This window comes from Mus caroli, unplaced genomic scaffold, assembly GCF_978045245.1.
Source record: "Mus caroli unplaced genomic scaffold, Mus_caroli_1 scaffold_16, whole genome shotgun sequence".
In the NCBI taxonomy this organism is placed as follows: Eukaryota; Metazoa; Chordata; class Mammalia; order Rodentia; family Muridae; genus Mus; species Mus caroli.
Window position 1 is genome coordinate 15,406,770 of NW_028227271.1, and position 13,761 is coordinate 15,420,530.

The 13,761-nt window shown below is 52.9% G+C and overlaps 1 protein-coding gene across 1 annotated transcript; it reads right to left on the bottom strand.

Moving 5' to 3' along the window:
- Positions 1 to 6,744: 6,744 nt before the first annotated feature.
- On the bottom strand, positions 6,745 to 13,740 carry Creld2 (CRELD disulfide isomerase 2). Its single transcript, XM_021183492.3, has 10 exons — positions 13,486 to 13,740; positions 13,307 to 13,389; positions 12,715 to 12,825; positions 12,129 to 12,220; positions 11,229 to 11,405; positions 10,210 to 10,305; positions 9,563 to 9,646; positions 8,729 to 8,824; positions 8,167 to 8,307; positions 6,745 to 7,034 (listed from the first exon to the last, which is right to left on the bottom strand). The coding sequence occupies exons 1-10, from the start codon at positions 13,606 to 13,608 to the stop codon at positions 6,985 to 6,987; spliced, it is 1,053 nt and encodes a 350-aa protein (XP_021039151.1). The 5' UTR covers positions 13,609 to 13,740; the 3' UTR covers positions 6,745 to 6,984.
- Positions 13,741 to 13,761: the final 21 nt, after the last annotated feature.

The window sequence follows — 13,761 nt, forward strand, 5'->3', positions numbered from 1 at the left end:
CCTGTCTCAAAATAAATAAATAAATAAATAAATAAATAAATAAATAAATAGAAACAAAAAAACAAAACACACACACACACACAAAATCTTCATGTGATGTGTGTGAGCATTTTGTCTGCATGTTTGTGTGTAGGTGTGTGCGCCCTGTGCATGCCTGATGTCAGAGCTCTTTGAACTGGTGTGGAAGATGATTGTGAACTGCTGTGTACAGGCAGGGAATCTCACCAGGATCCTCTACAAGGGAGAAAGTGCTCTCACCACAAAGCTATCTCTCCATCCTTCCCTCAGTCCCATTTATTTTATTTGCTGGCAGGTGTTTATTGACAGGAAACACCTCTGGCTAACACTAGGGTCTTCCTCATCCAGATGGCTAGCAGGCACACAGGTCACAGTGCTCAGTCTGCAGCGGAGGGGGAGGAGGGCGGGGGGGGGGGTCTCCTTCAGCACATCCGGGCTGTAGGCTATTTTCCAAAGGTCCTGAAGGATATGCTGCATGATCTCAGATGTGTGGCGGTCCACACAGACACACATAGATGGCTCTAGCGGAGCCAGCTTCAGCAGCAGCAGTGACAGATTTGGCGGCAACAGCAGGGACAAGGACGTGGGCAAAGGGCAAAGGGCATGGTTGAAAAGGGAGGCCGGGCTGCAGTGACTCGCAGGAGAATGGCAACTTGGGAAGACAACTGTACAATCCCCTTTAAGGGCATCTCTCTAATGGTGTGAAACTTCCCACTAAGCCCCACCTCTTAAAGTCTTCCTGTCTTCCCAATAGCACCCAAGGTAGGGACTAGAGCCCGCAACACATGGGCCTACTTAAGATGCAAACTATAGAGATGACTCAGTGACTAAGATCATTTGGTGCTCTCAAAAGGGACCCAAGTTCTGTTCTCAGTACCTATGTGGTGGCTTACAACTCCCTGTAACTCTAGTCCCATGAGTCCCAATGCTTCATGCATGCCACAAGTGTGTGTATGTATGTATTTGTTGTGCCCATGTGTGTGTGTGTGTGTGTGTGTGTGTGTGGTGGTGTTGGGGCAGGCACAGCAGAATCTCCAGACCACCTTCCGTGTAGCCACAACCCCAGCTGGGAAACACACAAAGCCCTACTTCTAAGGACCTGCTCTCCTCCCTCTTGGACACTAAACCCATAGCTAGGAGTAAATTATAGTATAGCTTGGCAGAGACAAGCTGGCTTACCCCACAGGAACCTCACGACCTACTGTGTGCCCCTGGCAGAAGCTGCCTTGGTAGGTGAAAGGAGTTTCATGGTCACGGAGTCCTTTGTTAAGGACATGGACTGAAGAACATGGTATGGACAGAGTTAGGAGGCTGTCAGAACACAGGAGACACAATAAAAGGTGTGTGTTAACACAGTCAAGGAGACAGACAACAAGGAAGGCCTGCGGGAGGGGAGGTGCGGGAGGGATGAAGACAGGCTCAGGACGAGAAGCAGGCATCTTGCTCCTTCAGGGGGCTGGAGGGCATACTATGTAGCCATACCCTAGGGAATACCAGGAGGGGCTACAGTGGAGTTCTGACGGAAGCTGTCACATTAGAGCTGTGACAATGACGTGGACAGTGGTACGGGCAGCTACTTTTGGCTGTCAGTGGCCGGAATGCGGCTGGTTGTTTGAGAAGCAGGTTGGCGTGGGGCCAAAGGCCTGGCTAAGGTGAACAGAACACCGTGTTCCTGGGGATAGATGGGCAGTCAACCAAAGAGCTTAGCCTGCAGGGCAGAAGAAAGCAAGGATGCGTGACAGGTGACCAGGATAGTCACTGGTTATGACCCATTGCCCAGTCCAGACTCAAAACCCCTTAAGGAAGCTGGGTCCCAAACATTAAAAATCCTACCTAAAGGGTCTGGGCCACTGGTCTGGAGGACTGTACAGAAAGAGAGAGCGCCCCAGACCCAGTCGTGTAAAGAACCAGTCGTGTCCTGACATTGATGCCCTGAGGCACTGGTATGGCTACCCTAGTGTGGAATCAGCAACATCTCACCTGCTAACGGTGAGTCTGCACCTCCAGACACCAGGCAACACCTTCCCAGATGCAGAGCAGTCAGGCATCAGTATGGATTCTGTCCTTGGTCATTCCCAAGAAAGGTTGTCAGGGGACATGCTTTAAAGACCCAAAGGATGCAAGGGTGGTCATTTCACAGCAGCTCCATCCATCCTACGAGTGTGTCTACTACAGAAGACAAGTGGATGGGTCTAGGGAGAGGAGAGGAGATGTCCCAAAACTGTCTGAAAAGGGGATAGAGGTGCCATCTTTGCCACAGCAGGACTCTTCAGCTCCAGGCTTGCATAGCCCTTGCAGGTCTGTGTACTTTAACCACCTTGCCTAACAGAGGATCCATATACTTGTGTTTATGACAAGTCATGGTTGAATGTTTCTGCCTAGGGCGGTTAGGAACTCTTGTCTTCAGGGAAGTCTCATGGCTTGAACGTGCTGGGTGACTAAGAGTGGTAAGACTCGGTGGGGCCAGCGTGCTAGAGTAAATGACCTCCAAAGCAGGCCTCTCAGCTACAGCCTGTGCCCTCCCCTGGATGACACACACCTCAGGCAGGACGGTGGGTGGTCAAGTGGTGAGTGGTGGGTTGTACACTTGGGAAACCTTTAGCTGTATACTAGGGACACAAAACAGTAGTTTTGAATAGGGAGAGCTCCCAGTGAGCCACACATAAGTGGCCTGGCTTCCATATCCTGGAGTCTGACTCCAGATTGAAAGGCTGGGTAGGAAATATGGGGTTCCTGGCTGACTGCCTAAGGTGGATCTGTCTCAGAAACTCGGGGTGCAGGGCCAGGCTGTGCACCCACAATGAAAGACAATGCCTGCTGAGTGAGAAATGAAACAGCTGACCACCAACTCTTCTGAGACCATGTTCTTCTAGGTCCGACTGACTGACCACTAGCCCAGTTCATGCTCTGTCATCAGGTCTGCAAACCCAGGGACAGTCACTATGTAGTGCTTCTGGAATGGCAGGATATCTAACTCTTCACCAATAAATTCATTGCTTTGGCAGACTGGGCTTGGCTGGAGTTGGTTTCTGCCACAGCTGACCTTTTCGAGGTGATGAGCTGTTTATTTGCATGTCCCCAGAAGTCAGCAACAGGCACGTCCCATTGATGACATTTTGGACAGCCAGGTAGACAGAATGGCTTAGTCAGGTGTTGGCAACCCTGTCAGTCTCTGAGCACATGAATGGAGGGCTGTGATGGTTTAGACAGAAGCTATGCATTCCCTGGACAGCAAGGCTGCCCCGGTGACCAGGGAATACACTCAGGACAGTGCCCCCAAGAGACTGGCTGCTGCTCTGCCACAGTGGAAGGTTGATTCTCACGAAGCTGCCCACGTACCCAGTGTGGCTCTCCTCGCTGCAGAGATCCTTGACTGAGATTCAGGCTGCCAGCCAGATGCTCCTGTCAGCATTTTTCCTCTGAGGTGGCTGCCTGGAGCTAGCCACTGTGTGATGGTGTGGTGTGGTGTGTGTGTGTGTGTGTGTGTGTGTGTGTGTGTGTGTGTGTGTGTACGTACATGTGTGCATGCATACACGCTGTAGTACCATACACCCGGGAGTGTAGAGAAACACCCCTGGACTCACTCACTCTGGATAGTCATATTGTCCCTCAGATGTGACATTCCATGTCCAGACATTGTACTCTACCATAGGGGCCGGAGTGGCTACTGATAACCACTGCCTAAAAGGAGGGCTTATCATCCAGCCTTCCAGAAGGCCACACTGAGTTATACTTTCCACCAGAGTCAGTTTTGGAAAGAACTACTAGCTGATTCAATAACTTTCCATTATGCCTGCTGAAGGCCAGAGAAGGCTATATCTGGCAAGGCTCCTGACCTGGGTTTATGCTGAGACCCAAAGACCCTGATGAATCTAGAAATGTAGGGTGAGATTCTCAAACGTACATGTGTGTGAGCGTGTGTGTGTGTGAGCATGTGTGTGTGTGTGTGTGTGTGTGTTCCTTAACAGCATGCAAAGAGGGGGTTGGGCTCGAAAGCCAGCATAGGCCCCATGTTGATGCCCTGGAGACTGTTCGGCAGGTAAGGTCCACAAAGAAGGGTGGGCATGACAGGTGTTCTGAAGGAGGACTCGATATGGGCAACAGTACCCAGATTAGGTGAGGGGGGACACAAGACTTCAGGCCACAGGTCAAATGTGAAGCCAAGATTTTCTTCCTATCTTTTGAAGGACCGGTTCTGAATATACTCTCTCACAAACACAGGTGGGAGGGAAGAACACCGGCTTGCCAGGTTCCTGGCTTACTCCAGGTTGCAGCTCTGGGGCAAGGGGGGGTGGGGGGTGGAAGGAGGGACGGATGTCCCTGGAGTGAAGAACAGGCCCCACCCAGACACAGCAGTGTTGGCTTGGCCAGTACTGATCAACAGTGCCACCTGCTGGCCATGTACCCAGACAGGACTGGTGCGGTTCCTGCAGGAACATACATAAGGAAAAGGTAACTCTAGCCTTCCACACAGTCTGCGGGGGGGGGGGGGGGGGGGGGGTGGCAAGGAGCAGAAGGAATCTGGGGTCCCCTGCCCCAACCCAGAAGGCTGAGTGCTGGCACAGGGGTGCCTACATTCAAACCCCACAGTCTATGTTCCTGATCTTCAGCTTGTGAACTCCTGGCCGCTGTGGTCAGGGGACCCCGGTCTGTTGAATTTGCCTACCAGATGAGGTCCTATTTGAGTCTGTCCACATCTCCCAATGGACCCTGTCTGCTGCATATGTTCCAAGGTTCCTCCCCCAAGAAACATTTATTTACTTAAGGAGGAAAAAGTAGCCGTCTTCCCAGGTTGGGAAGAGGTACCAGGTCATCAAATTGGGGGACTCTGGGTTACAAGAGCACGTCCCAGCAGTAGAAATACCTGATCCAAGGCCACAGCACAAACAGTGCCCCACAGTGGCCAGTGCCCAAACAGCAGCCACCCACACCCTGGTCCTTGATTCCTGCAGCTATTCATGAGAAGGCTGCCCAGGCAACCCCACCTTTCACTAGGATGTGTACCTCATCAGTGGCCTTGTGGAGACAGTACCATCAGGGGTCACTCAGCTGTCAGGATGGCTGGCTGGCTGGCTGTGGCGTCTGCCTTCAGTCACCTGAGAGCTGCCTGTGGTACAAATCCTGGGGAAGCAGCAGGGATCCTGGCCTGCACACACAGGTCTGCTTGTCAACCCGGTCAGTGTCCTGACATGAACTCTCTGTCCCAGTAGGTTAAGAGCGACATCTAGGGGACAGAGCCACGCAGGTGGAATTGAACGGAAGCCAAACTGAGGCAGGCCAGATTCTCCATGTTAGGTTCCAGGCGGGAGCTGACCAGAGGGCCCAGTTGGCATGGTGTCAGTTGTGTCTGAGGTACAGGGGAAAGGGCATCTGTCCACTGCCTTCGCCTGTGCACACAGGGGTGCAGGGACACATGCGGGTTGCAGCTTAGGGCATCACAGCAGGAAGAGTGGTAAGGCCAGACCACAGGGACCCCCCAAGGACCATGAAGGCCCAGATCCCTGGAGAGCTGCAGCAGAGGGGCACTGTGTGCTGGCAAGGCCAGAGCTCCTCCAGGGGACACTCAACCTGTGTCCTGACTTTTTCTAATTTTTCTTCATGCCCAGATGAACTGTCTGTCCAGCTTAGCTCCTGAACTTGGTGGCTTCGTCTTTGAACACTGCAGCCAACACTGCCACTGCAGGCTCAGAGGCTGAGTGCCAGAGCAAGTCACCTTCTTGTTACTGAGATAATCAACTTCAACAGAGGAAAAGGCTATGTTGGCTCAGTTTAGGGGTTCCATCGCTCCTTTACCTGGCCACATTGCTTTGGGATGTGGTGTGCGGCACAGAATGGGTGTTTGTGGTAGGCAAGATTCCCTCATGGTCAAGAAAGGAAGAGTGAACCAGGATTCCAATACCCCCAAACCCCTTGGAATTCATGCCCACCTCCCACTGGGCCCCAACTCCTGGTTATCCCATACTTAGCAGAGACCAGGCTTCTAGATAATATGTTCAGCAGCCCCTGAAGCTACATGTCACAATTTGTTTACCCAAGGCAGACCACAGTGTAGGCCAGAATATCACACACACACACACCTTCCTCTACTACGCTGGACACCTGCTCAGGGTCAACTTGCCAGGCACCCACCAAGGTCAGTAGAATCTGAGTCCTCGTGGGGTCCCATCTATCCCCGAGTCCTCATGGGAAAACATAGCTCTATCTATATTCCTGAGTACCCATGGGAAGACATGGATCCATCTATCTCCCTCTAAGCCCTCATGGAAGACATGGGTCCATCTATCTCCCTCTAAGTCCTCATGGGAAGACATGTGTCCATCTATCTCCCTCTAAGTCCTCATGGAAGACATGTGTCCATCTATCTCCCTCTGAGTCCGAATGGGAAGATGTGTGTCCATCTATTTCCCTCTAAGCCCTCATAGGAAGATGTGTGTCCATCTAGCTCCCTCTGAGTCCTCACAGGAAGATGTGTGTCCATCTATCTCCCTCTGAGTCCTCATGGGAAGACATGTGTCCATCTATCTCCCTCTGAGTCCTCATGGGAAGACATGTGTCCGTCTATCTTCCTCTTGAGTCCTCATGGGAAGACCTGGGTCCATCTCTCTCCCTGATCCTCATGGGAAGACATACGTCCATCTATCTCCCAGCTCTGGCAGGACAGGTACAAACTGACTATTGTTAATGTCCACATTCTCAATGAAACAAACCAACACGTCCTGTTCCTGGTGACCTTCAATGATCATTTTTATTATAAAGAACAATATCAAAATATACAAATCTGTGTAAGAACCACCAAGAAATGCAGCTTTTGAAAGGGCCAAGTGAGCATCAGCTGTGTCCGAGTACACAGCTTCTCCCTCCGAAGTCTTCCTGGAGAAATGGGGTTCATGTCCATGGGCCACATTTTCTATAGGTATCCTCTCAATAACTTAAAGGGTGAGTTTGGCTTCTGAATCCGGATGCCCATCACAAATCCTCACGGGAGGGTGGCTGTGTGGGGTTTTCCTCTGTGACTTCTGTCAGAAGACATGAAGGTCACTGAGTTAGTGCCTCAAGGCTGGGCTTGGGTGGGCAGGCAGCTGGTGGATGTGCACTGCTACCCCAGTACCCACCGGTAGGCTCACGCCCTGGGATAGCACCCTGCCTTCCTCCTGACCTAGCAACTTTCTAAGGACAGCTCAGGGTGAGCCCCAACATTCACTAGGGTGCTTAGGCTGACACTCCAGAGTCTTAGCCAAGGCTGAGTAGTGAGGTAAGAGGTATGAGGTGGAGGGCAGGAGTCAACGGTAGGCAATGCTGTCCTCTGGCTGCAAAGGTCCTCTCATCCTTGGCATCTCACTGACCACAGGCAACCACAGGCAACCACAGGCAACCACAGGCGACCACAGCACACTCAGGTGACCACAGTATGCCCAGGTGTGGATGCACAACCGTCTGCTCTGACTGGGCTTCTAGGAAATTCTTCTCACTCTTAGCCACTGAGCACCCCCCCCCCCCCCCGTTCCCAATTTCTCTAACTCCCAAGAGTCTGTCAATCTGAGCTGTCTCTCTCAAGAAGGGCTGACCTGGCTAGCACTTATGTGGCTTGGCTTAGAAACAGGTCTTTTATAGATAATTAATAATCAGGGTGGGTCCTGTCCAGAATGACTGGTGGTATCTTTATGAAGAGGGAAGGCTTGCATACATAGAGACCATACAAGGACTAGGAAGGTTCTGGAAGGACTGAGCAGACCCTGTTTTACAGCCTCAGAGCCAGCCACAGACCCTGACCTCGGGTTGGGGGTCCAGAACCCCAGATCACTCTTTTAGGGATCCTGGGGGATTGGTGCCTCAACAAGGCTGCTCGCTCTGCTCTTCATGTCCATCAGTGGGGCTGTCACACTTGGCTTTTCCTGTCTCCACAACCACCTTCAGATCCTACCTGAAGCCACAAACCAAACCCTCCTCTGTATGGCCTCTCCCACACTCCTGCTGAGCCCTCCTCCTCCATGACCCTGCGTGTACACTGCACAAACTTGTCACCTGTCCTCTGCTGTCACGAGGGCAACTCTGTGTTAGTTTCTTACTTAGCAGGTTTTTTGCAAGCATCTGGTTAGTTCCAGCCCTGAGCAGGGCAGGACACCCGACTCCCCGGCTTCTGCCACTCACTGCCTTCTGCTGTCTGCACACAAGCATCTTCTGTCTCCTCAAAGCCTTCCGGACACACGCACACGAAGCTTCCAGGAACATTGTAGCAGTTTTCGTTTTTCCTCTTACAGGCTTTTTCTTCTAGTGAGCATTCATCTATATCTGAAATGAAAATTCTTCATTTCAGTAAGTGACCGCACACACACATACACACTCCCCCCCCCTCATATTACGCAAGTTGCTCATTCACAGTTCATTTATCAATGAGAGCAACAGGATGGGATCATGACTGCCCACCAGAGATGGGTGCTGAGAGCTTCATGGACCTTGGTGGCCAGGCCTCAACTGGCAGAGCAGAGACATCTCAGCGTGAAGATAATAAGCCCAGTGCCCTTGGCAGTGCCCAAGATAGTGGAGGTGACAGCCAAGACCCCTAGAAGCTGGTGTGACATAGAGGCTCAGGCAAGTGTGGCTCCAACTGGCACCACACTGTCTAGGAGGGGTTCCCATGGACAAGGACCCCCTGGGCAGGTGAGGCGTTTCTTCCAGAAAGTTCATCATCCCTAGCAGACAGCTCACTGACCTGTGCACTGTCCACTCTCCTTGGTGTAGCCAGCGATACACTCCTTACAGTTGGCTGGGCCCTTTCCCGTACAGCCCACACAGGTAGAATCACAGTCTAGAGACGTGGAAAGAAGATGTCAGACCACTTCCACTTTGGTGAGGCAAGAGTACCACACCACAAAGCAGACCCTACTGACACGGGGGACTTAAGAACAAAGCCACCCCAAGTTCAGTGACAGTCTGTTTCCCCAACCAAGACCTCAAATAAGAACAGCTAAGCATAGACTGCAGGCTCTACAGTCACAGTCCAGTGTCAGAAAGGACATTGCAGCCTGCTTGCACTACCCAGCAGAATTGTAGACACTGGGTGGCAACCTCGTCCCTGAAGCTCTATGAATCACATAAGACCCTAAAATACTCATAACCCCTGACTGGAAACTTTGGAAAGCAAAGACTGTGAACAAGGCTGGGTGTGTGGTGGTGCACCCCTTTAATCCCAGCACTCAGGAAGCAGAGGCAGGAGAATGTCTGTGAGTTTAAGGCCAGCAGGGTCTACATAGTGAGCTCCAGGACTACACAGAGAGAGCCTCTATATGGATCTGTATGGAGTATATAGAGTTTTCCCTACAAGGGAGAGACTGATGTGACTGAGGAAGGAGCCGGAGGCAGCAGCGCACGCTAAGGCTACTGTGATGTATAAAGTAAGCGCTGCATGGAGATGTGCTGGCTTTCTGCATCATATCTACCACTGATGTTGCCACTTTCAGGTTCCTGAAACCACACCAAGGTCATCAGAGTCACACATGTTGAAGGAAGAGAGAAGCCTACAAAGACCACAGGTCCCAATGGTCACCTTCACATGTGTACGAGCCGTTGACATTCTCACAGTACTGGACATCGCTGCACGGAGATGTCTCTGCTGCACACTCATCCACATCTGGAAGAAAACAAGGCTGTGAGCAGAGCAGAGCAGAGGTGGCAGGGCTGAGGCACCACTCGCACAACGGGAATGTGAGCACCTGAGCCTCCACACAAGCTCAGATCATCTCTTCCTTCAGTAACCCCCCACCCCATCCCCCAAGGCTCAAGACAAGCTTGGGCTGAGCTCTGAATTTGCCTAAGGCCAAGCAGCTGCAGAGGGTGAAAGTAAAACTGGAACAGAGGAAGAGGCTGGGCAAGGGGCACCTGCGGCTCAGAAGACCAAGCCTGTAGCAGCTCCACTGATGGCCTTAGTACAGGGTTTGCTGCACAAAAGGGGCAAGGGCCCAGCAACAGCAGGGCCACACTCCTGGTACTGTGATACTACCAGCTGTGGTGGGGACACTGGTTTAATACAAGTCTGAGTCCCTCTAAAAACCCCACAAGAGTGGCCTTCCACAGCCCCGAGTGGGACGGAGATGAAAGACATCAGATGGGAGTCAGACCTCACGGACGGTCACCCCTGTAAGGAACCACCCCCTACTCTCTCTCCCCACCCCATCTCCACGGTATGCTCCTCACCCACACAGGCATCCTCCACACGTGCCCAGCCCACTTCACACTGGATACAATCTTTGTTGCTTGGACCAGAGCATGTCTTGCAAGACTCATCACAGGCTGGAAAGCAAAGGCTGCATCAGGAGGACCCTTCTGGGAACAGGGTCTCATTGCCTCCCACACTTCAGGAAGGAAGGTTTTTAAGATCGGCAGGAAAATAACAAAGAGCAGTGAAACCAAGAACACAAGCAGCACTTAACACTGAGTGCGATGTCACCACACCCAGCGTCCCTCTAGTCAGTGACAAGGACTGCTATTTCCTTCACAGTCAGTCATAAAACATCAAGTGAACTCAACCGAGGATGTTGCCCTGTGCAGGCAGCAACCATGGTGGCCTAGGAGGCTGGCAAGGCCTGTGCTCCACTAACTGATTTGACAGGCAGAGCTGACCTCAAGTCTCAGAAAGAAGCTGCCCAGGTAACCTTGACAACCCTGATGAGAGCGAGGGCGTTGGGAGGGCAGTGCTCAGGAGTAGCCTCCAAGGGTCCTGGTTCCCTTCCATAGCCATGTCTTGTGGGCACAGAAAGTCCTTGTTCCCTCTGAGAAGTTGTTCGATCGACTACGGATACATCTCAGCCTCTGTATCTTGCCTCCCTCTCAAAAACCACCTGGCAGGAAACTGAAAGACCTGTCCATCCTTCAGGGACAGCCATGTCATCAGTACATTTCAGGTCATATGGAATACGGCCAACTACGTGCTAGGTCATAAAACCAAGGGCATTTGGTACAGGCATGATAGAACCTGTCACACAGGCACTGAACCACCATGTCATTCCCAGAAAGGCTTAAGAAGCAAGTACCTTTCCCTTCCAGGGTAGTTTATGGATACTTCAGAAAGACCATACCGCCAGGCCTCCTGCACTGGATACCGGGGTCAGGAGTCAGGAGGCACTCTGTTCCCAGCTATGCAGCCTCAGCAGAGGGCTGCTCCCCACAGCCTCTCCATCACCCGAGCCGGCCAGACTCTGGGTGCTGGTGCTTACCTGAGCAGATGCTGTGGGTCTCGTTCCTCTGCAAGCTGAAGAAGCCGTCCGTGCAGTCAATACACAGTGGTCCCTTGTAGCCCGCATGACACTGGCAGGACCCGTCGCCCTGTCTGCTGCCATCTCCGCTGCAGTAGCCGTTTCCGCTGCAAGGCCTCTCGGACCCACCCTGGCACTCTTGGAAGACATAAACCTTTGCTTGGAGCATGCCCCAGGGGTTGGAGCATAAAGCCATTGGGGTCCCTTATAATCTAAACCTGGCACCAATTCCTGCTGAGGGAACAGGGGCCTGGAAGCTGAAGGAAAGGGCCAGAGCCAGACACTGACCACCTGGGACCGGCAGGATTAACACTAGAACACCTGTGGGGAGCCAGCTATGGGACCACACACTATGTGCCCAAGAGAAAGAAATCCAACGCTGTATTCAGCATACAATCAGGGAGAAGGGAGCAAGAGCCAGCTCAGACCATGTGCATGCCTGAAACTGAAACTTCTGTCACCGGATCCAGCCCGACTGATCAACATGGCTTGGCTCCAGTCTCAAGGGTCACCTCAGAGAAGGAGCCAGGACTAGGTAAGAATGCTTACCACCCCCAACTCCCATCAGTACAGATGAGGTCACGAGACTGTGATCCCTCCCCTGAACACTCATGAGGGCAAAAGAACTCCCTAAAAACAGAAGTCAGCAGTGATGCGGGAGTCTATGGCTCAAGTTCACAGCACCAGAGCAGGGGTGGACAGCTACGTATCTGAGGAAAGAGGCAAGGTTCCCCAACTCCACAGAAAGAGCACGAAGTTCAAATTCCCTCTGTGATTTTAAACACAAGGGCATCAGAGAGGAGTCATGGGAAGGATGCAGGCTTGGGACTTCCCAAGGGGGGGGCGGGGGGGGGGATGTACCTTGACAGTCTGGCCCGTAGGTGCCTGGAAGACAGCACGCTTTCAGTGTGTGTACACAGAACCACTCAAATAGGTTGGGGTACTCCTTCTTCCTGAGGGTTTAGAAATGGTCATTAAGTCCCATGAGATGCTGGCCCGGAGGCACACACGGCTCAGTGGGGATGCTTCAAGCCTTGGACAGTTTCAAACCCTAAATATAGCACAGGCGTTTTCAAACATACCAGCGGGGGAGTTGACTTTATAAGCTAGGTGTAGTAAGAGATCAGTGACTAACAGTGATAGCCAAACAGTAACGATGCGCTCAAGTGAGGCTTAACCACTCCAATTTTCACTTCTTAACTTCAGGCTGAAGCAACTAACTACCTCAGGTGATTCGGGCTAGGAGGCACTGTCCACGCCCTCAAGGCTATGTGATGGGGGAAGCAAGGGTCAGGTGTGCACAGGACCTCCTTGGAAGCTTCTAAGAGATGGTGGCAGCGCAGGGGTAAATCGGGATGGGATGTAGGATATTTCCTGCTTCTGTAGGTTCTCTACTGGGAAGAGACTGTAAAACTCAAGATCAGAAGACAGGGTCCCGGGTACTCACAGTGTCTGCCACCAAGCCTCTAGCTGCTCCTCCTGCTGCTCCAAGAGTTGGTTGCACTCAAAGTCACTGCTGTCACACAGACCCTCCATGATCTCCAGAAGCCGGATCTCACTGAAACACAAGCACCAGTCTGCTCACTGTACCCATGTCCCTCCTAGAGACTACTTTAGCGAAAAGGGGAGTCTCTACAACCATAGGCAAGGTTAGTCAGTAAGGGGAGGCTAACCGGGGGTGTGCAGCGGATCCAGGAATGGTAGGCCCCTCCATCCCTACAGCATGAGAAGGGGAGCTTATTCCATTAGTCAGGGAAGCCAGAAGTCTCTAGGAAGGTGAGGGGCTCCAGTCTGCGTTTCCAAATGGCCTGTGTGCGTGTGTGTAAAAGCCTTCCAGTGTCTGTGCGCACAGAAGTGGCCGTAGAGAGTGTGGAAACCACAGACCAGTTGAGTGGCCAGAGGCAGGGACGACCAATGACAGGTGTCCACCACCATCGAAGGAGTTCCTCCGTGTGCCGGTGGTCTGCACCGACCCCAAGGTCTGACAACCGATTCACAGACCGCGACCGCACATCCTCGCACTTCTTGGGAACACTCACCTGAATTCGTACTTAGACAGCGTCTTCTCTTCCCACGCCGTGTTGCCGCCACCGAAATTCTTCCTGGCCGTGTTGGCCATCCCCTGTAGAGGAGGTGGCACCAGCTCGATGGGCCACCGTGAACCCCACCGCCAGCCCCTGCCCCAGCGCCGCTGTCCCGGACCCCGCCGCCCGCCCACCTGGTTGAACTTGTCCACCAGCGTCCGGCATCTCTGGCACATCGTCGGCTTCCGGGAGGCTACGGCCCCGGGCGGCGGCAGCAGCAGCAGCAGCCCGAACGCGGCTGCAAGCAGCAGGTGCATGGCGGGAGGGCGGCCCGGCGACCCACCGAGAACTGCGGCGGAGTCTGAGCCTCCGCCCACCGGCCCGCGCGCCGGCCGTTCCCCGGGCTACTTGACTGCGTCGCCGAGGCCCCGCCCACCTTTCACCCCGCGCGCTTCTATTGGCCGAAGGAA